The sequence below is a fragment of the Oppia nitens genome, unplaced genomic scaffold (assembly GCF_028296485.1).
Source record: "Oppia nitens isolate AA-2021 unplaced genomic scaffold, nextdenovo-longstitch-racon4-pilon3 scaffold19_pilon_pilon_pilon, whole genome shotgun sequence".
Lineage (NCBI taxonomy): Eukaryota > Metazoa > Arthropoda > Arachnida > Sarcoptiformes > Oppiidae > Oppia > Oppia nitens.
Window position 1 is genome coordinate 533,223 of NW_026533198.1, and position 21,505 is coordinate 554,727.

The 21,505-nt window shown below is 25.8% G+C and overlaps 7 protein-coding genes across 7 annotated transcripts; 1 reads left to right on the top strand and 6 right to left on the bottom strand.

Moving 5' to 3' along the window:
• The first annotated feature begins 677 nt into the window (after nt 1-677).
• Nucleotides 678-1,856, top strand: LOC128966129 (poly(A) RNA polymerase gld-2 homolog A-like). The gene has a single exon (XM_054312943.1). It carries the CDS (start codon nt 678-680, stop codon nt 1,854-1,856), a length of 1,179 nt encoding a protein of 392 aa, XP_054168918.1.
• A 277-nt stretch (nt 1,857-2,133) lies between these two features.
• Nucleotides 2,134-3,600, bottom strand: LOC128966130 (probable G-protein coupled receptor No18). The gene is made up of 3 exons (XM_054312944.1): nt 3,207-3,600; nt 2,912-3,037; nt 2,134-2,792 (listed from the first exon to the last, which is right to left on the bottom strand). Exons 1-3 carry the CDS (start codon nt 3,598-3,600, stop codon nt 2,134-2,136), a joined length of 1,179 nt encoding a protein of 392 aa, XP_054168919.1.
• Nucleotides 3,601-5,062: 1,462 nt separating this feature from the next.
• On the bottom strand, nt 5,063-6,322 carry LOC128966132 (G-protein coupled receptor 83-like). The gene is made up of 2 exons (XM_054312945.1): nt 5,772-6,322; nt 5,063-5,695 (listed from the first exon to the last, which is right to left on the bottom strand). Exons 1-2 carry the CDS (start codon nt 6,306-6,308, stop codon nt 5,063-5,065), a joined length of 1,170 nt encoding a protein of 389 aa, XP_054168920.1. The 5' UTR covers nt 6,309-6,322.
• A 3,238-nt stretch (nt 6,323-9,560) lies between these two features.
• LOC128966133 (RYamide receptor-like) lies at nt 9,561-10,936 on the bottom strand. The gene is made up of 2 exons (XM_054312946.1): nt 10,403-10,936; nt 9,561-10,259 (listed from the first exon to the last, which is right to left on the bottom strand). The coding sequence occupies exons 1-2, from the start codon at nt 10,934-10,936 to the stop codon at nt 9,561-9,563; spliced, it is 1,233 nt and encodes a 410-aa protein (XP_054168921.1).
• Nucleotides 10,937-12,248: 1,312 nt separating this feature from the next.
• LOC128966134 (G-protein coupled receptor 83-like) lies at nt 12,249-12,899 on the bottom strand. Its single transcript, XM_054312947.1, has one exon. It carries the CDS (start codon nt 12,897-12,899, stop codon nt 12,249-12,251), a length of 651 nt encoding a protein of 216 aa, XP_054168922.1.
• Nucleotides 12,900-16,470: 3,571 nt separating this feature from the next.
• On the bottom strand, nt 16,471-17,766 carry LOC128966135 (G-protein coupled receptor 83-like). Its single transcript, XM_054312950.1, has 2 exons — nt 17,233-17,766; nt 16,471-17,161 (listed from the first exon to the last, which is right to left on the bottom strand). The coding sequence occupies exons 1-2, from the start codon at nt 17,764-17,766 to the stop codon at nt 16,502-16,504; spliced, it is 1,194 nt and encodes a 397-aa protein (XP_054168925.1). The 3' UTR covers nt 16,471-16,501.
• A 1,535-nt stretch (nt 17,767-19,301) lies between these two features.
• LOC128966136 (RYamide receptor-like) lies at nt 19,302-20,620 on the bottom strand. The gene is made up of 2 exons (XM_054312951.1): nt 20,087-20,620; nt 19,302-19,985 (listed from the first exon to the last, which is right to left on the bottom strand). Exons 1-2 carry the CDS (start codon nt 20,618-20,620, stop codon nt 19,302-19,304), a joined length of 1,218 nt encoding a protein of 405 aa, XP_054168926.1.
• Nucleotides 20,621-21,505: the final 885 nt, after the last annotated feature.

The window sequence follows — 21,505 nt, forward strand, 5'->3', positions numbered from 1 at the left end:
TAACTAATTAAACTTAGTATTTATATATTAAATCAGAAATAATATGACATTTTAATAGTTTGCTACTAAAAATTTGTTTTTAATCATATAGTATATACCAAATACTTATCAAATGGTGAAACATCCAAACATTATATTATAATAAAGTAAATAATAAAGTACAAATATACTCATGTTTTATAAAAAAAATAAATAATATTAATTACAAAATATTAAGTATTAATAATTTTTTTTAAATATTTATATATATACAGTATATAAGTAATTAAAATAATTGATAAACTTTATATATCTATTAATTATATATATATCTGATAATCTATTAATTATACTACTAATTATTTGAAAGTAATAATCTTAAAACTTGTTGATTGGATTCCTAAATATTAATATAAAAATCAAAATCAATGATTAAGCCATATATACAAAAAATATAATAATAGCCTAAACTCGTGCTTAACAACAATTAATAATTATTTATTTATTAATATTATTAATAGATTACTATTCGTTTAAAATTATAGTTATCTAAAAAAATTTTCTAATTTTATAACTAATTTGTTGTTGTTTTGTGTCTTAAATATTTTGATTAAAAAAAATAAAATAAAAGACAAAACACTTTTTTAAGTGATTTATTATTATTTATTTATTTATTTAATTTTTTTTTTTGATTAAAAATGTTTGCAATTAATGACTACCAATTAGCTAATAATAATAGACAATTGACTAGTACTCCCATTAATAATAAATGTTACGATACCACTGATGACGATAATAATACTACTACTAATAATGTTGTTGTTGTCAATAATCAGTATCAGTTGGTCGATCAGTTATGGGATGGCCTAACCATAACCTTGATGTCTATCCATCAACAGCGACAGCAAACACATGATATCTATAGACAAAAACTGGTTCTTCGGCAGAAACTCTATCGGCTATTATCAACAAAATTGATGAAATCGGAAAAGATTGACTTATATCTAATTGGTTCATCCATTACGGGTATGGGTACCAAATCAAGTGATACGGATTTTTGTCTGATTTTATACGATTCGCGAAACCCGAACAAAATCGATGAAAACTATCTGCTAAAAGATCGGGCAGTCGTCAAACTGGATCAACTGAAACAGATAATCGATGACAGCGGCCTATCCAGACATACCCAAGTGATACCAGCACTGGTACCCATATTAAAGTTTGTCGACAGCAGTTCCGGACTCGAAGTCAATATCAATTTGAACCGAACGGTTACCATTAAGAACAGCCACTTGTTGTCGCTGTACAACCAAATGGACGGACGTGTCGGACCACTAATACTGGCACTGAAACTCTGGGCCCGCAGTCGTAACATAAACTCCGGTTTCAATAATACCCTAACATCCTATAGTATATCATTGATGGCCATATTTTTCATGCAATCGGTTTGCCGGCCGCCAGTCCTGCCGAGTCTTCAGCAAGACTTTCCCCATTTGTTTGTCGACGACGTAACCAAACTCCAGCTAAACGATTACCGACGGATAGTGTTTCGGTCGCAAAATTTGCAATCATTGGGCCAATTGTTTCATAACTTTTTCAAATACTATTGTCTGTTTGACTATCGGAAGGTTATCAGTGTCCGCAAGGCCCGACTCATCGATCGCGATTCACTGGTCACACCGGCCAATCTGTACGACAAGAAGCTGAGGAATGGCAAACATTGGCCACACATTTGTATTGAGGAACCGTTTGATAGGACCAACACATCCCATGCTGTCTACGATTGCCAAATGTTTCAGCAAATCTATGATACTCTGTGCCAAACCTATCAACAATTATTGGCCACTAATGTCTATACTATAGATATGTTTGTTTAATATAATATATATATATAAAGTATATTAATATATAATTTAATTCAATTTAATATTTTCAAATAAATAAATAATTAGATATAATAATATACAATATAGTAGTGATCTATATATAAATATAAATATAATATATAATTATAATTAGATTTAGATAAAAAATGATTGATTAGGGATTTAAAAATAAATTTATGTTTAATTGCATTAATTAATTCATTAGTTTTTTTTATATACTGTATATAAAAATGAGTATTTAATTCAATTAATGAATCTAATTGTCTAATCATTGGAAAAGAACTCCGTCTTTATATCGTTTGTAATAATGTCGGCAAATACGGCAAAAAGCTGTCCGAAACTGTTTGTTGGCCAACCCGTAGACCAGCGGATTGAGACCGGCCGACAGGCAAGACATGGTGTGCGCACAGTATTGCCATTCATAGATAGACTCGTAGATATGGGACATCGGTTTACCAGTAATTAGCAACAGTTTTTCAATCAATACCAGCAGCGGATACGGTAACCAAATGATGGTAAACGTAATGATAACAAACAGCGACCGTTTGGCTGTCTGTGCCTCAACGCGACGTCTGCCCAGCGATCGGTTTTTGCTATTCATTACACATATTTCCCCGTAAATCGATGGCATCATCATTGGCTGTTCAGATACCGGTGTCTGGCCGGTAGTGGACGACTGGTCGGCGATTGCTACCGCCGCCGCTGCCGGTGCCGTTGACGTTACAACCAGCGGCGGTCCGGCATTTCTTAGGATTGTATCAGCTGTTGTCTTGCAGTGTCGTCTAACTAACCAAACGATTCTTGTATAGAAAAATCCGATGATTACCAAACATAGGATACCGAACGGTGCTATTATAAAGGACATGGCCTCGTGTTTGGTATAATTAGTCGATAGCATACAAAACTCGTAGGTTATTGTGTCGGGTACTTCATATATAATCAAAATAATAATTTTAAAAAAAAAATTTAGTTAAAATATAGTTTAATGAAAAAAATAAACAATGAATGATATTTCAACAGCAAAAATATTTTTTATCATATAATACCTAATAATAGTATAATCAATGACATGAATAGCGAGATAAGCCACGAACAGGCTATGGATATACTTGTTATATGATTAGCCTTTTCCTTATCAAACGGTTTGCATATTGTATGATATCTTTCATAACCTAAGTGATGGTAGGGATTAGTATATGATATACACACACAAAAAAAACAATTTTTTAAAAAATATAATAAAATAAACTTTTTTTGTTGTAAATTTTTCACATTGCTAACAAAAAAATATGTATATCAAAAATATTTATTTATATATATATTAACAATAATTTTTATTACCGACGGTAACAAAAGCAACAGCCTGGCCACAAGTGGCCAATGAGTTGATAAATATTTGCCATTTGCACAGCCAATCCAATGGTGACGATGACGATGATTGATAACTACTAGTACTTCGGCCGTAATTTAGCTCCAGTATTGTCCACATAAGCGGTATGTCTATCCAAGTACTCAACAAATCATTGACACACAGATTAACAATCAATATATTGACAGCTTTCGATCGGAGGACAGGTGTTTTCATTACAACCAGTATGACCAGTATGTTGCCAGGTATGGCCAACAGTGAGGCCAAACTTAATATGACTGTCATAATCACGTATGTCAGCTCCGATATGTAAAACAAATTTTTAACACCATTATCACTATCATCATCATTAAGATGATGATCCATTATAATATTTGATATCATTATATATTTGATAAATATTTAAAAAAAAATTAATAAAAAATAATCTTTATTATTATTATTATTATTATTATAGATTAAAAATTAGATTAAAAAAATAAATATTTATTTTATTTATTAAATTCATAATTTAATAATATTACTTAATGACAACTTAGTGACACACAAAAATTATTTTTTAAAAAAATAAATATATATATATAAAATAAAACACTCATCAAAAAAAATAAATAAATAAAAAGTTTTCTGTAGTCAAGTGTGGTTTTAATATTTTTTTGGAGGACTAAACCAATTAATATAAAGTTTAAGTCCATACCAACCACACCAACCAACACACCTGTCAACTACTAAACTAACTCAAAGTCTATTATACAAAATGTTATGTTTGTTTTATAAATAAATATCACACACACACACACACACACACACACACACACACACACACACACACACACACACACACACACACACACACACACACACACACACACACACACATACACACACATTGTGTATTGTGTGTGCAATAATAATAATAATAGTTTATTAGTTTTTGTTTTACTCCTATAAATAATAATAATACGTTTAAATATTTAATGTATAATATTTTTATACAGTACAGGTATATATATATATATATATATATATATATATATAAGTTGATATTTATTTATCAACTATACTATAATATACAATCTATGAGTAAATTTAATATGTTTTAACGGTTTTGTATATATATATATATATGCCTCATAGTGTATGAGTTTTTAATCGATTATATACTGTACTCATATATATATGATATATGATCTTATATTTTAAATATCATATTTATCTAATAATATATATTTATTTGTTAGTGGGTTACCATCATAAACCATATATAGTATAATAAAAACATATTTATATATATATATATACTGTATAAAGTATATTATTAATAGTAAGTATTATTTCCTAATTATATTAGTGTTTTTAATATTATATAATAATTGCCAATTAATTCAATTACTTTATTATATATTTACTACTTGTACATCACCATAATATATAATTTATATATAATTTATATATAGATAAATAAAAAGTAATTATAGTTAATAAAAAACAAAGTTTTTATATAATTCTAAAATTAATCTATCAATTAATTAATTAATTAGTAAATTAGTTATAATTTGAAATATCATCTAAAATAAAATTTTCAAAAATATATATTTATATTATTATATTATCATTATTGATATGATATGAAATATATAGTATTTCAATTATACATTAAACTTAATATTAAAAAAATCTACAATAATATTATACATACATTATATTAATAAGATAATTAAAAAAAACTAATAAATAATAAAAATCAAACTTTTTTAAAAAATTAATTAATTTGATTTATATATCAATATATATATATATATATATATATATATAAATTATATGACAACTACACTTGTGTTGAGCCATAATTATTATTATTATTAGTATTAGAAGAAGTAGTTTGATTTGTGGCACCACTAGTATCATCGGCTGATGGTTTCGGTGATGATGTCGACTCATCGCCCGGTGCTGGTAAGTCCATCTGTAGACACTGAGGTACCAGATAGTTCCAGTAGGCAATGGCCTCCGATCGGAAATCCTTATTGAAATGACAATAGATAAAGGCATTGTAGAAACAGCTACTGATACCCAGCCAATAGCATAGCATATAAAATGTAGTTGAATTGCATTTGTTGTATGATTTTTGGACAGGTATGACACTGGTATAGAATTTAAGATAATGCATGAGTTGTGTGGGAAACCAGGCCAACCCAAACATGACCACAACCGTCATCAACATCTTAATCGTACGTTTTTTATTGGCATTAAACGACTTTTTCTTTGTCTGGTCGACACCTCCTACACCTCCGGTGGCGCCCACCCGTTCCCTTTGCCATACCGTATAGATGACCATACCGTAGAAATAGCCGGTTAGTGACAACGGGATCAAGTATTGGGTGATAATAACAAGCATTACTCGCCATTTTCTTAACAGCAGACTTATGTCCGACGGAAATATTACACGACAACCGATAAGTCCCTAATAAGATAGAGAGAGAGAGAGAGAGAGTTATAATTGATTTTTTAAAAAATGTTTGTCCCAATCGATTGATTACCTGAATCGGCGAAAAATATTCCGATACTCGCATCGAAAAAAATGTGGTCGCCGTAAATACGGCACCCAATATCCAGGTGCTTAGTATGGGTATCAACGGTTGCATACGCGGTGCCAGCGGTCTACATATAAGCCGATACCGGTCTATGGCTATTACGGTCATTGAATATGTTGATACATAGTAGGACAGTATCTGCAACGACTTGGACAGTCCGCATAGTCGATGATTGAAGGAACCGTTGTCCAGTAAATATGTCGAACAAAACAGCCACTGGCCGGGTATGACAATACCGCCGATAATGTCGGAAATGGCCATATTTACGATCAGCTTATAGGTGGTTGATCTTAATTTTTTCTTATTATAGATGACCAGACAGATGAAAATGTTGCCAATAAGTGCCAACAGAAATGTTAAGAAATACATCGACAATATAATCCAATCTCTGATCTCATCGGATGTCGTATATGTAAGTAAATCACTGGTGAGGACACCATTAGTCGTTGATGACGAAGAATTTAATGTCTCGTTTGATGCCATTATTACTATTAAGTAGTAGTAATAATAATAACTATTATTATTACTACTTAAAAACCTATTATTTATTTTTCAATAAATTATGATTATTACTATTCCGCATATTTAATATATATATAATAGAAAATTATATAAAAAAAAATTTTCAGAAAAAAAAACTTTAATATCATTTCCTTTTTTAAAAACACCGGAAAATCTAAACTAGGATTTTACGAAAATCCGATTGTTTTTTATTTATTTTAGTTAAAAACTATTTATTCATATATACATAGAGTAGTAAAATATAACTATTTTTAAATGTCATATAAATATATTCAAAAATAGATAAAACTAATCAATTATTTTTGGCAATAAAACAAAAATAATTATCATATTATATACTGTGTATATATACATAATATGATAATTATTTTAAAAATTTATATACATATGTACGTACAGTATATATTATTATTATTATATAATAAACTAAAAACTTTTAGTTTGGTAGTAAATATTGAATAAAAATTATTTATTTTATGTAATAATTTTGACAATAAGTATGTTTAGCCTTGAATACAATTATATATATATATATAAAAATATTGTTAACAAAATTTTTTTAAAAAAAAGTTGGGTTTTCACACATTTAGCAAATAAATGTTTAAAAAGTTATTGTTGTTAATTAAATGTAAATATTGTCTTATTATTATTATTATACTATATATAAATTTATATACATTATATTGAATGGATATGACAAACAAACTATCATATAAAAAAAAGTTAACAATTCAACAATAATACATAATAAAAAAAAATTTTAGTACTGAATATATTTGATAATACACTTGTGAATTGCTATTTAAAGTGTCAATAAATTAACAGAAAATAAACATACGTTTTCAAAACTTTAAGATAATTTTTTTTATTAAAAAAATCTCTAGTGAATTACATTACACTTTGTATAATACAGTTTTATTTTGATAATAATAATAATGTTATAAAATATAATATAATGTGTAATAAAATAAAATGTTTTTTGTTTGGTGTGATTAATTCATGTATAAAAAAATTTTTGATACAATTATAAAGATAAACATTTAATATTATTATAATAATAATAACTACTTATATATATAAATAGTAACATTACTTATTAATATTGTAATACAGTATTATTATTAATATAACATTGAACTTTTCATTTATATAAAATAAATAAAATAAATTAGTAATTAATTAATTTTTTTCATCAATGAAATTGTTAAAAAAATTATAAATAAACTGTTATTTGATGAATAATACCCCTTTATTGATATAAATATATATATATATGATATATACAGTATAAATACACCAAAAAAAATTATTAATCAATATTTACTCCCACAATACAAATTGTTGCTTTCAATATATTTTATTATATCTATTAATTGATGTCCAACACGATTATGGTTTCATATATATATAATATATAAGTGATTAATAATATAGAGTCAGATATTTATCATTTGATTTATCATTATTTAGACCAAATGTCATATACGAGTCAATAGATTTAAACTGTCAATAGATTGGACTATAAATATCCCGTTTTATTATAGATTGAGATAAAATTTTGTCTCATTTAAAAAAATATATTTTTTTATTATTTAATAGGATATCATCCAAAGTGATTATCTTTAATATATGTTAAAAAAAATTAATTTTAGTAATCATTATAATAATAATAATAGACTTTTTTTAACATAAGATTTTAAAGTTTATAGTTATTCTGAAAATTTTCTTATACTTTATTTTATTTAATATTATTATTATAAATCATTTATACTGTATTATAATATTAATAGTCAAAGAGTAAACTAAAAAAAATTAATCTATTATCAAAAAAAATTAAATCAATTAGCAATATATCAGAAAATAGTAAATTAAATAATAGTTTATTAATTTTCATATATTATTTTACAAGATTATTAATATTTCTTACTATAAATAACTATAAACAAAATTTTCATTCATATTTTTTTCTAAAAATAATTGATAATAATTACAATTAAAAGTAAAGTTTAAATATATCAAAACTAATTATGAGTTTTTTTAATCAATTATTTTTAATATGATATTTATATGATAGTACTTTGAGAGCTATCATAAACCATATAAACATTTATATATATATATCAAATAAATTAGTTTTATTGTATAATTTTTTAATAACTTTTTCTAATTATATTTTTTTGTAGTGGAAAACTATATATACATATAATATTTATATTTAATATAATAATTGCCAATTAATTCAATTACTTTATTATACACTTACATTATATGTTATACTTACAATATATACAGTATATATTGATATATATTTGGACAAATAAAATGTAATATATTGTTGTAAATCATATAAAACTAACTACTAATTCATTAAATTAAATTAATTTGAAATATTATATAAAATTAAATTATAGTTTTACTTAATAATTTTAGTATTAATAATTGTATTTTTTTATATTTATAAAAACAAATCCAATGTTTATATTATAATGTATTAGATATTGTAATATATTATTATAAAGTAACATATTTGTTAAACAATTTTGTTTTTTTTTGAATTGATATCTATTAATATAAATATAAATTAGTAGATAATTGATTGACACAAAAAAAATACTAATAATATCTGAATAAATTTAATATAAATATTAATAAAAACTGTTTTCAAGTACTATATATAATATATCACATTATTATTAAATATACATATTTTATTTAATGTACATGTACATGTAATAATTACACAAATAATTGAATAAATAATTAAATTTAGGAAAAATCCATACTTTTTTAAAAAATAAATAATAAATAAATAATAACTTAACTTTTATTTAATTAAATTGAAATGACAACACGGCTAGTGTTGAATCATAAGTATTATTATTATTATTATTATTATTATTATTATTATTATTATTATTACTATTACTATTATTATTATTATTATTATTATTATTATTATTATTATTATTATTATTATTATTATTATTATATACTAATAGTTGTCTTATTTATGACATCACTGGGTATTATCCGATGATGACTTTATATATAATAGTACCATGGTGCTATAAATATAATATATATAATAATTATAAAGAAAAACATTAATAAATTATAAAAAACACACAAACTTTTAATTTAATTTGGTTGTAGTTATTGGTATAATAATATGATATATATATACAGTTAGTATATATACTGTATATATGAAAACTACTGTATAGTTGATCCATAAGTTTTAGTAGTAGTAGTAGTAAAAGTTTGAATAGTTGAATGATTTATGGTACCACTGGTTTTGATGGTATCATCGGTTGATGGTTTGGATGTTGTAGACAATTCATCACCCGGTGCTGGCAAATACAACATTTGAAGACAACAACAACAACCTTGAGGTACCATACAGTTCCAGTAGCGGATGGCCTCCGATCGGAAATCATGATTAAAATGACAATAGATGAACACATTGTAGAAACAACTGCTAGATTTTAGCCAATAGCTAAACATATGAAATGTCGATGTATTGCATTGGTTGGTAGTGATGGTGGTGGTTGTCGTGGTGGTCGTCGACTTGTGGACAGGTATGACATTTAGGACAAACGTTAGAAAGTATTCGAGATGTGTGGGAAACCAGGACACAGCAAATACCACTACAACAGTCATCAACATCTTTATCGTACGTTTTTTATTGGCATTAAACAACTTTGTCTTTGTCTTGTCGACTAATCCGGCGGTGGCTGTGTTGGCTGCGCCCACCCGTTCCCTTTGCCATACCGTATACATGACCATACTGTAGTAGTAGCCGATTAGGGACAGTGGTATCAAGTACTGGGTAATAGTGACCAATACTATACGTATAGTAATCAATTGGAAACCTTTATCGGATACAAATAGCATACGACAGCCGATTAGTCCCTAATAAATGAGAGAAAGAGAGAGAGAGAGAGAGAGAGAGAGAGAGAGAGAGATTAAAAAGTATAATTGATTTGTTTTATTATATTTTTTATAATAATTTTTTTTAATTAATATATAATTTAATTGATTAATTGATTGATTACCTGAATCGGCGAAAAATATTCCGAGACACGTAACGAGTATAAGGTGGTCGCCGTGAATACAGTACCCGCTATCCAGATGGACACTATCGGTTTTAGAGGTTGCATACGCGGCAATAATGGCCTACATATAAGCCGATATCGGTCTATGGCTATGACTGTCATCGAAAATGTCGACACATAATAGGACAGTGTCTGCGATGACTTAACTAGACTGCAGACTCGTTGACTACCAGTGCCCATGTCTAGCATATATGTCGAACAAAATAGCCACTGACCGGGTATGACAATACCGCCGATAATGTCCGAAATGGCCATATTTACGATCAACGTATAGGTAGTTGATCTTAACTTTATCTTATTATAGACGACCAGACAGATGAAAATGTTGCCAATAAGTGCCAACAAAAATGTTAAGAAATACATCGACAATATAATCCAATCTCTGATCTCATCGGATGTCGTATATGTGATACTACTCGTGAGGACATCAATAGTCGCTGATGACGAAGAATTTAATGTCTCATTTGATGCCATTATTATTATTATTATTATTATTCAATAGTATTACTTAGAAATTAGTTTTTTTTCAACAAAAATAAAATATATTTTAGTTAAAAATTTATACACAATATTCACTATAATTATAATATAATTTATAATTATTATAAGATAAACAAAATTATAATAATAATTATAAATAATTTAAATTTAAAAACTTACTTTCAGTTTCAAACATTTATCGATATTAATCGTACACTACTTTTAACTGACTTTAATGATTATAAAATAAAATTTCAATTAAAGTAAGTTTTATGACTAAAAATTATTTAATATGTGTTCAAAACAACTGCAAAGTGCCTAATAGTTAAATAGTTAAAAGTTAATATACAGTAAAAATAATAATAATAATATAAATTATTGCTAGTAATAAAAATTTTATTTAAATATTTGTTTTTTGTTTGTTTTATATATTAAATTATTATTGAAATTTTAAAAAAAATTAATATTATATATATTTTTGTTGATATTTTAAATGTCAATTTCATTATTATCATTATTATTACACTAATTATATAATACTTTTATTAAATTATATTTTTTTATACATATACTAAATTATTAGTAAACTTATTAATAATTTAATATATTAGATATTTTATATTATTATTTTTTTAATTTTTGTTGATATGATCTACTTTTTAATTAATTAATGCAAAGTTTTTATTTGATTTTTTTAAAATTTGATTTTTTTTAGAAGTAAATACACGTGTTTTTATTATAAAAAAAATCATCAAAATTAGACATTTAAGTGTAATTCAATTTAAACAAATCTTTATTTATTGTTTTTTTATTACTGTATTTGTTTAGTATTGAAAAATTATATTATAAGTTAATTTATAACATACAATGTGTTAGTGTATTCATTTAAAAATAATAACATTATTATTAATCGATATCATTAATCAATAAAATAATTATAATACATAATTTGCTAAAATTTTTTATATAAATAAATAAGATTTTTAATTATTAAATAAAAACAAAAGTAATATTAATATAAGTCATGTATTAAATCTAATTTATTATATAAAAAAAATTTAATGTCAATTGTATATAGTTTTTTACAGTTAAATATTGTATTTGGAGTTATTTTAAAGACAAAATAGTCTTATTTATTGATGAGAGAGAAAGAAAGAAAGAAAGAAAGAAAGAGAGAGAGTATAATATAATTTATTTTTTGATTTCTATGATTTTTATTATACCTTTTATATTACAGTATTATGAATCATAATATATTATAATATGATATCTTGTATAATCTTAATATGATATTTTAGTTGGATAACTATACTTGTGTTGAACAATAAAAATTATTATTATTATTATTAGATGTAGTATTTGTGGCACCACTGTTGTTGGTATTATCCGATGATGACGACGACTCAGCACCCGGTGCTGGTAAAGCCATCTGAAGACAATAACAACCCTTAGGTATCATACAATTCCAGTATCGGATGGCTTCCGATCGGAAATCATGATTGAAATAACAATAGATGAACACATTATAGAAACAACTGCTAATTTCTAGCCAATTGAATATCATATAAAATATGGATTTGCATTCGTCGATAGTGGCGGTGGTTGTCATCGACTGGTTGTGGACAGGTATGTCATTAATGAAAACCGTTAGAAATAATTCGAGATGTGTGGGAAACCACGAGACAGCAAATACCACCACAACAGTCATCAACATCTTTATCGTACGTTTTTTATTCCGGTTAAACAACTTTTGTTTACTACTGTTTCTGTTCAACCCTTCCCGTCCACCATTGCTGCCCAACACCCGTTCCCTTTTCCATACTGTATACATGACCATACCGTAGAAATAGCCGATTAGGGACAGTGGTATCAAATATTGGCTGAAAGTGCTGACTACTGCCTGCAATCTAAGTAATTGATAGTTTATATTGGATGCAGATAGCATACGACAACCCATTAGTCCCTAACAGTGATTGAAATAAGTTTTAATTGATTTTTAAAAAAACATTTACTATTATATATTTTTAGTTCACATTTTAAATGTCAATTTCATTATTATTACTATTATAATAATTATATAATATTAATTATATTTAGTGTACATATACTAAATTATTAGTAAACTTATTAATTATTTTATATTATTATTATTTTAATTTTTGTTGATATTATCTACTTTTCAATTTATTAATACAAAGTTTTTATTAAATATTTTTTTTCTAAATTTTATTTTGTTTAAAGTAAATACACGTGTAGTTTTTATTATAAAAAAAATAAATCATCAAAATTAGACATTTAAGTGTAATTCAATTTAAATAGTTTTTTTAGTTATTTATTGTTTTTTATTACTGTATTTGTTTAGTATTGAAAATTATATTATAATATATAATGTGTTAGTGAATTAATTTTATAATAATAATATTATTAATCGATATTTTTATTCAATAAAATAATTATAATACATAATCTTGATTTGAAACATAAATTTAATTATATAAAAAAATTATATAAATAAATACGGTTTTTAATTAAATATAAACAAAAGTAATATTTACATAAGTCATGTATTAAATAAAATCTATTATTATTATTATTATAAAATTGTAATGTCAATTGGTATACAGTTTTTACAATTAAATATTGTATTTGGAGTTGAGAAAAAAAATAGTCTTATTTATTGATGAGAGAGAGAGAGAGAGAGAGAGAGAGAGAGAGAGAGAGAGAGAGAGAGAGAGAGAGAGAGAGAGAGAGAGAGAGAGAGATGACAATCCAGTAATAGATGTAATAAACTTTTATTTTTTAATATAATTTATTTTTCAATTGATTTTTTTTAGTGATTTATTTAATTTCTGCTGAATTTTATTATATACTGATTATTTTATATACAGTATTATAATAGTTGATAACTATGTTTGTGTTAAACAATTATTATTATTATTATTATTATTATTATTATTATTACTATTTAGTAGTATTTGTGGCACCACTGTTGGTATTATCCGATGATGACGACAAAGAATCAGCACCCGGTGCTGGTAAAGCCATCTGAAAACAATAACAACCCTTATGTATCATACAATTCCAGTATCGGATGGCTTCCGATCGGAAATCATGATTAAAATAACAATAGATGAACACATTGTAGAAACAACTGCTAATTTCTAGCCAATTGCATAGTATATAAACTATGGATACTTTGCATTGATTGGTTGTCATCGACATGTTGTGGACAGTTATGTCATTAATGACAAACGTTAGAAAGTATTCGAGATGTGTGGGAAACCACGAGACAGCAAATACCACCACAACAGTCATCAACATCTTTATCATACGTTTTTTATTCCGGTTAAACAACTTTTGTTTACCACTGTTTCTGTTTGTGTTCAACCCTTCCCGTCCACCATTGCTGCCCAACACCCGTTCCCTTTTCCATACTGTATACATGACCATACCGTAGAAATAGCCGATTAGGGACAGTGGTATCAAATATTGGCTGAAAGTTTATATTGGATGCAAATAATAGACGACAACCGATTGGCCCCTAACAGTGATTGAAATAATTTTTAATTTAAATTATTATTTTTGTGGCAATTGTTTGATTACCTGAATCGGCGAAAAATATTCCGAAACACGTATCGAGTATAAGGTGGTCGCCGTGAATATGGAGCCCAATATCCAAGTGATTAGTATCGGTATTAGCGGTTCCATACGCGCTACCGATGGCTTACATATAAGCCGATATCGGTCTATGGCTATGACTATCGACACATAATAGGATAGTATCTGCAATGACTTAACTAGAGTGCAGACTCTTTGACTACCAGTGCCCATGTCGAATAAAATAGCCACTGACTGGTTATGACAATACCGCCTATGAGATCCGAAATGGCTATATTTACTATCAATAGATAAGTGGTTGATCTTAACTTTATCTTATTATAGACGACCAGACAGATGAAAATGTTGCCAATAAGTGCCAACAAAAATGTTAAGAAAGACATCAATAATATAATCCAATCTCTGATCTCATCGGATGGCGTATATGTGAGGACATCACTCGTGAGTACAACAGTAGTCTTTGATGGCGAAGAATTTAATGTCTTATTTGATGCCATTATTATTATTATTCAATAGTATTACTTAGAAACTAGTTTTTTTCAACAATAAAAAAATATATTTTAGTTGAAATTTATACACAATATTCTAATTCTAATTTAAATTTATAATTTTTAAAAAATTTCTAATTATTATAAGATAAACATATTAATAATAATAATAATAATAATTATAAAATATATATTTATACACAATATTCACTATAATTCTAATATAAATTTATAATTTCTAAAATTTTCTAATTATTATAAGATAAACATAATAATAATTATAATTATAATAATAAATAATTTAAATTAATAAAACTTACTTTAATTGCAAACACTTATCGATATCAATAATTGTACACTAATTCACTAAACTTTAATAATTATAAAATAAAATTTCAATTAAAGAAAGTTTTATGACTAAAAATTATTTAATATGTTTTCAAAACAACTGCAAAGTGCCTAATAGTTAAACTTAAAAGTTAATATATAGTAAAATAATAATAATAATATAAATTATTGTTAGTAATAAAAATTGTATTTAAATATTTGTTTTTTGTTTGTTTTATATATTAAATTATTATTGAAATTATTTTTTTAAAAAAATTTAATATTATATATATATATTTGTTAATATTTTAAATATCAATTTCATTATCATTATTATTATTATTGTTACACTAATTATATAACACTTTTATTAAATTATATTTAATATACATATACTAAATTATTAGTAAACTAATTAATTTTTTAATATATTAGATATTTTTTTTTGATATCTACTTTTCAATTTATTAATGGAAAGTTTTTATTTGATTTTTTAAAAATTTTAATTTTGTTTAAACACGTGTTGTTTTTATTATAAAAAATAAATCATCAAAATTAGACATTTAAGTGTAATTCAATTTAAACAAATCTTTATTTATTGTTTTTTTATTACTATATTTTTTTAGTATTTAAAATTATATTATAACTATGTGTTAGTGAATTCATTTTAAAATACTAATATTATTATTCAATAAAATAATTATAATAAATAATTTGCTAAAAAAATTTTATATAAATAAATAAGTTTTTTAATTATTAAATAAAAACAAAAGTAATATTAACATAAGTCATGTATTAAATAAAATCTATTATAAAATCTAATATCAATTGTATATAGTTTTTATAGTTAAATATTTTATTTGGAGTTGAGATAGTTTTTTTAAAAAAAAACAAAATAGTCTTATTTATTGATGAGAGTGAGTGAGTGAGTGAGTGAGAGAAAGAGAAAGAAAGAAAGAGAGAGAGAGAGAGAGAGAGAGAGAGAGAGAGTAATTATAATATAATTTATTTGTCACTTGATTTTTTAGGGATAATTTAATTTCTATGATTTTTATTAATATTATACCGTGACTATGATATTACAGTAATATGAATCATAATATATTATAATACATTAGTTGGATAACTATGTTTGTGTTGTACAATAATTATTATTACTATTACTACTATTAGATGTATTATTTGTGACACCACTGTTGGTATTATCCGACGATGACGACGACGACTCAGGACCCGGTGCTGGTAAAGCCATCTGAAGACAATAACAACCCTTAGGTATCATACAATTCCAGTATCGGATGGCTTCCGATCGGAAATCATGATTGAAATAACAATAGATGAACACATTGTAGAAACAACTGCTAATTTCTAGCCAATTGAATATCATATAAAATATGGATTTGCATTCGTCGATAGTGTCGGTGGTTGTCATCGACTGGTTGTGGACAGGTATGTCATAAATGAAAGCCGTTAGAAATAATTCGAGATGTGTGGGAAACCACGAGACAGCAAATACCAACACAACAGTCATCAACATCTTTATCGTACGTTTTTTATTCCGGTTAAACAACTTTTGTTTACCACTGTTTGTGTTCAACCCTTCCCGTCCACCACTGCTGCCCAACACCCGTTCCCTTTTCCACACTGTATACATGACCATACCGTAGAAATAGCCGATTAGGGACAGTGGTATCAAATATTGGCTTAAAGTGCCGACTACTGCCTGCAATCTAAGTAATTGATAGTTTATATTGGATGCAGATAGCATACGACAACCCATTAGTCCCTAACAGTGATTGAAATAATTTTTAATTGATTTTTTAAATTTAAAAATTTTTGTGACAATTGATTGATTACCTGAATTGGCGAAAAATATTCCGAAACACGTATTGAGTATAAGGTGGTCGTCGAGAATATAGAGCCCAATATCCAAGTGATTAGTACCGGTATTAGTGGTTTCATACGCGCTACCGATGGCTTACATATAAGCCGATACCGGTCTATGGCTATGACTGTCATCGAAAATGTCGACACATAATAGGACAGTATCTGCAATGATCTGACCAGAATGCAGACTCGTTGACTACCAGTGCCCATGTCTAGCATATATGTCGAACAAAATAGCCACTGACTGGGTATGACAATACCGCCGATTAGGTCCGAAATGGCTATATTTACTATCAGTATATAAGTGGTTGATCTTAACTTTTTCTTATTATAGACGACCAGACAGATGAAAATGTTGCCAATAAATGCCAACAAAAATGTTAAGAAATCCAACGATAATCCAATCCAATCTTTGATCTCATCGGATGTCGTAAATGTGATATTACTCGTGAGGACATCAATAGTCGTTGATGACGAAGAATTTAATGTCTCATTTGATATCATTATTATTATTATTATACTGTAATTATTATTATTTTATTATTCAGTATTATTATTATTTTTACTTAGAAGTGATAATTTAATTTTGCAAATTAAAAATGATATTTTAGTCAGAATTTATACATAGATTAGTTATTATATATATATATACTATCTCTCTCTCTCTCTCTCTCTCTCTCTCTCTCTCTCTCTCTCTCTCTCTCTCTCTCTCTCTCTCTCTTTTAATCATATATTTAAAAAAAAAGTTTATTCATTTCCTTTTTTAAAACTTCATCACCAAAACAGCCGGAAAATCAATAATATATTAGGATTTACGACAATCCGATAGTTTTTCTTTTTAAAAGTAAAACTATTATTTTATATATATATATATTAAGATTATCATTTAAAAATTATTATAAGATAAACATAATTATAATAATAATAATAATGAATAATTTAAATTAAAAAACTTACTTTAATTGAAAACATTTATCGATATCAATCGTACACTAATTTTAACTGACTTTAATGATTATAAAATATAAATTCAATTAAAGTAAGTTTTATGACTAAAAATTATTTAATATGCGTTCAAAACAACTGCAAAGTGTTTAATAGTTAAATTCAAAATTAATATACAGTAGTAATAATACTAATATAAATTGTTAGTAATAAAAATGGTATATAAATTTTAGTTTTTATGTTTTATTTATTAAATTATTATTTAAATTATTTTTTAAAAAAATTTACTATTTATATTATATATTTTTAGTTCACATTTAAAATGTCAATTTCATTATTATTATTACTATTATACTAATTATATAATACTTTTATTAAATTATATTTAGTGTACATATACTAAATTATTAGTAAACTTATTAATTATTTTATATTATTATTATTTTAATTTTTGTTGATATTATCTACTTTTCAATTTATTAATATCAAAGTTTTTATTTAATTTTTTTCTAAATTTTATTTTGTTTAAAGTAAATACACGTGTTGTTTTTATTATAAAAAATAAATCATCAAAATTAGACATTTAAGTGTAATTCAATTTTAAAAATTTATTTTTATAGTTATTTATTGTTTTTATTACTGTATTTGTTTAGTATTGTGAATTATATTATAATATAACATAATTAATCGATATCATTATTTAATAAAAATTTGATTTTAAAAAATATATATATATAAATAAATACGATTTTTACAGTAAATAAAAACAAAAGTAATATTAACATAGGTCATGTATTAAATCAAATCTATTATTATTATTATTATTATAAAATGCAATGGCAATTGGTATACAATTTTAGCAAATAAATATTATATTTGGAGTTGAGATAGTTTTTTAAGAAAAAAATAGTCTTATTTATTGATGAGAGAGAGAGAGAGAGAGAGCTATACAATCCGGTAATAGATGTAATAAACTTTTATTTTTAATATAATTTATTTTTCACTTGATTTTCTTTAGTGCTTTATTTAATTTCTGCTGATTTTTATTATATCGATATTATTTGATAATACAGTAGTATTATAATAGTTGATAACTATGTTTGTGTTAAACAACTATTATTATTACTACTACTACTACTACTATTAGATGTAGTATTTGTGGCACCACTGTTGGTATTATCCGACGAAGACGACGACTCAGCACCCGGTGCTGGTAAAGCCATCTGAAAACAATAACAGCCCTTAGGTATCATACAATTCCAGTATCGGATGGCTTCCGATCGGAAATCATGATTGAAATAACAATAGATGAACACATTGTAGAAACAACTGCTAATTTCTAGCCAATTGCATAGTATATAAACTATGGATACTTTGCACTGGTTGGTAGTGGTGGTGGTTGTAATGGTGGTGGAGGTTGTCATCGGCTTGTTGTGGACAGTTATGTCATTAATGACAAATGTTAGAAAGTATTCGAGATGTGTGGGTAACCAGGACACAGCAAATACCACCACAACAGTCATCAACATCTTTATCGTACGTTTTTTATTCCGGTTAAACAACTTTTGTTTACCACTGTTTCTGTTCACCCGTTCACCTACACCATTGCTGCCCAACACCCGTTCCCTTTTCCACACTGTATACATGACCATACCGTAGAAATAGCCGATTAGGGACAGTGGTATCAAGTATTGGCTGAAAGTGATGACTATTACCCTTAACCTAATTAATTGATAGTTTATATTGGATGCAAATACTAGACGACAACCGATTAGTCCCTAACAGTGATTGAATGATAATTTTTAATTGATTTTTATTTTGTTTTTTTATAATAATTATTTAATTAATATATAATTTAATTGATTGATTGATTGATTACCTGAATCGGCGAAAAATATTCCGAAACACGTATCGAGTATAACGTGGTTGTCGTGAATATGGAGCCCAATATCCAAGTGATTAGTATCGGTATTAGAGGTGTCATACGCGCTACCGATGGCTTACATATAAGCCGATATCGGTCTATGGCTATGACTGTCATCGAAAATGTCGACACATAATAGGATAGTATCTGCGATGACTTAACTAGAGTGCAGACTCGTTGACTACCTGTGCCCATGTCTAGCATATATGTCGAACAAAATAGCCACTGACCGGGTATGACAATACCGCCGATGAGATCCGAAATGGCTATATTTACTATCAATATATAAGTGTTTGATCTTAACTTTTTCTTATTATAGACGACCAGACAGATGAAAATGTTGCCAATAAATGCCAACAAAAATGTTAACAAATGTATCGATAATACAATCCAATCCCTGATCTCATCGGATGTCGTATATGTGATACTACTCGTGAGGACAACAGTAGTCGTTGATGACGAAGAATTTAATGTCTCATTTGATGCCATTATTATTATTATTCAATAGTATTACTTAGAAATTAGTTTTTATTTATTATATTATTATTATAATTATACAGAAATTATTATTTTTTTAAATTTTATTATTCAATATTATTATTATTTTTACTTAGAAATGATAATTTAATTTTGCAAATAAAAATGATATTTTAGTCAGAATTTATACAAAGATTAGTTATTATATATATATAATATATATATACAATATGTATAATACTATATATATATATATATTCATATGTAAAGTTATATATAGTTTTTTTTTCGCAAACTTTAATAAACTATTTCCTTTCAAAACTATTATTTAAAAAAACAACGGAAAGTCAAAATTACTGAGATTTACAAGAATCCGATTATTTATTTTAAAAAAAAATATTTATCCTAATCTATGCTAAACAGACTAACAATGGCCTTCAATCTGATCTGGTCATCGTTGGTCATCACCGCCGCCGACGATATCGTCATCTACTGTATTTACGGCTATATTTACGGATCAACCATATAGATGGTAATTGATCTTAACTAATAAGTCCGTTATTATAGACAAACTAGATATTGATGATGAAAATGTTGGCTATCACTGAATGCTAACCAAAAAAAATAAATAAACAATAATATAATCCCATCCCTGACCTCATCGGATGGTCGTATATACTGTCAGTATATGATGTGTGACATTCATGAGGACACCAATAGATGACCGAAAAAAAATATAATGTTTGATATATTTGATAACATTATTTTTATTAAAAAAAATATTTAAGTTTTCGCAATTTTATACACTATTATGTAATTAATATTAAAATCATATATATTTTTGTTTTAAAAAAAAAGTTTATTAATTTCCTTTTTTTTTGAAAAAAACTTCATCAC

Excerpts from the sequence above, each read along its gene's own strand:
- LOC128966134 (XM_054312947.1), bottom strand. The coding sequence starts at position 12,899 with ATGGGTTGTCGTATGCTATCTGCATCCAATATAAACTATCAATTACTT.
- LOC128966133 (XM_054312946.1), bottom strand. The coding sequence starts at position 10,936 with ATGGCATCAAATGAGACATTAAATTCTTCGTCATCAGCGACTATTGAT. Across the intron at positions 10,260-10,402 it reads AATATTTTTCGCCGATTCAG|GGACTAATCGGCTGTCGTAT; the intron begins GTAATCAATCAA and ends CTCATTTATTAG.
- LOC128966130 (XM_054312944.1), bottom strand. The coding sequence starts at position 3,600 with ATGGATCATCATCTTAATGATGATGATAGTGATAATGGTGTTAAAAAT. Across the intron at positions 3,038-3,206 it reads TGTTGCTTTTGTTACCGTCG|GTTATGAAAGATATCATACA; the intron begins GTAATAAAAATT and ends ACCATCACTTAG. Across the intron at positions 2,793-2,911 it reads ATTGATTATACTATTATTAG|TACCCGACACAATAACCTAC; the intron begins GTATTATATGAT and ends TTATATATGAAG.
- LOC128966136 (XM_054312951.1), bottom strand. The coding sequence starts at position 20,620 with ATGGCATCAAATGAGACATTAAATTCTTCGTCATCAACGACTACTGTT. Across the intron at positions 19,986-20,086 it reads AATATTTTTCGCCGATTCAG|GGACTAATCGGTTGTCGTCT; the intron begins GTAATCAATCAA and ends AATCACTGTTAG.
- LOC128966129 (XM_054312943.1), top strand. The coding sequence starts at position 678 with ATGTTTGCAATTAATGACTACCAATTAGCTAATAATAATAGACAATTG.
- LOC128966132 (XM_054312945.1), bottom strand. The coding sequence starts at position 6,308 with ATGGCATCAAACGAGACATTAAATTCTTCGTCATCAACGACTAATGGT. Across the intron at positions 5,696-5,771 it reads AATATTTTTCGCCGATTCAG|GGACTTATCGGTTGTCGTGT; the intron begins GTAATCAATCGA and ends CTATCTTATTAG.
- LOC128966135 (XM_054312950.1), bottom strand. The coding sequence starts at position 17,766 with ATGATATCAAATGAGACATTAAATTCTTCGTCATCAACGACTATTGAT. Across the intron at positions 17,162-17,232 it reads AATATTTTTCGCCAATTCAG|GGACTAATGGGTTGTCGTAT; the intron begins GTAATCAATCAA and ends AATCACTGTTAG.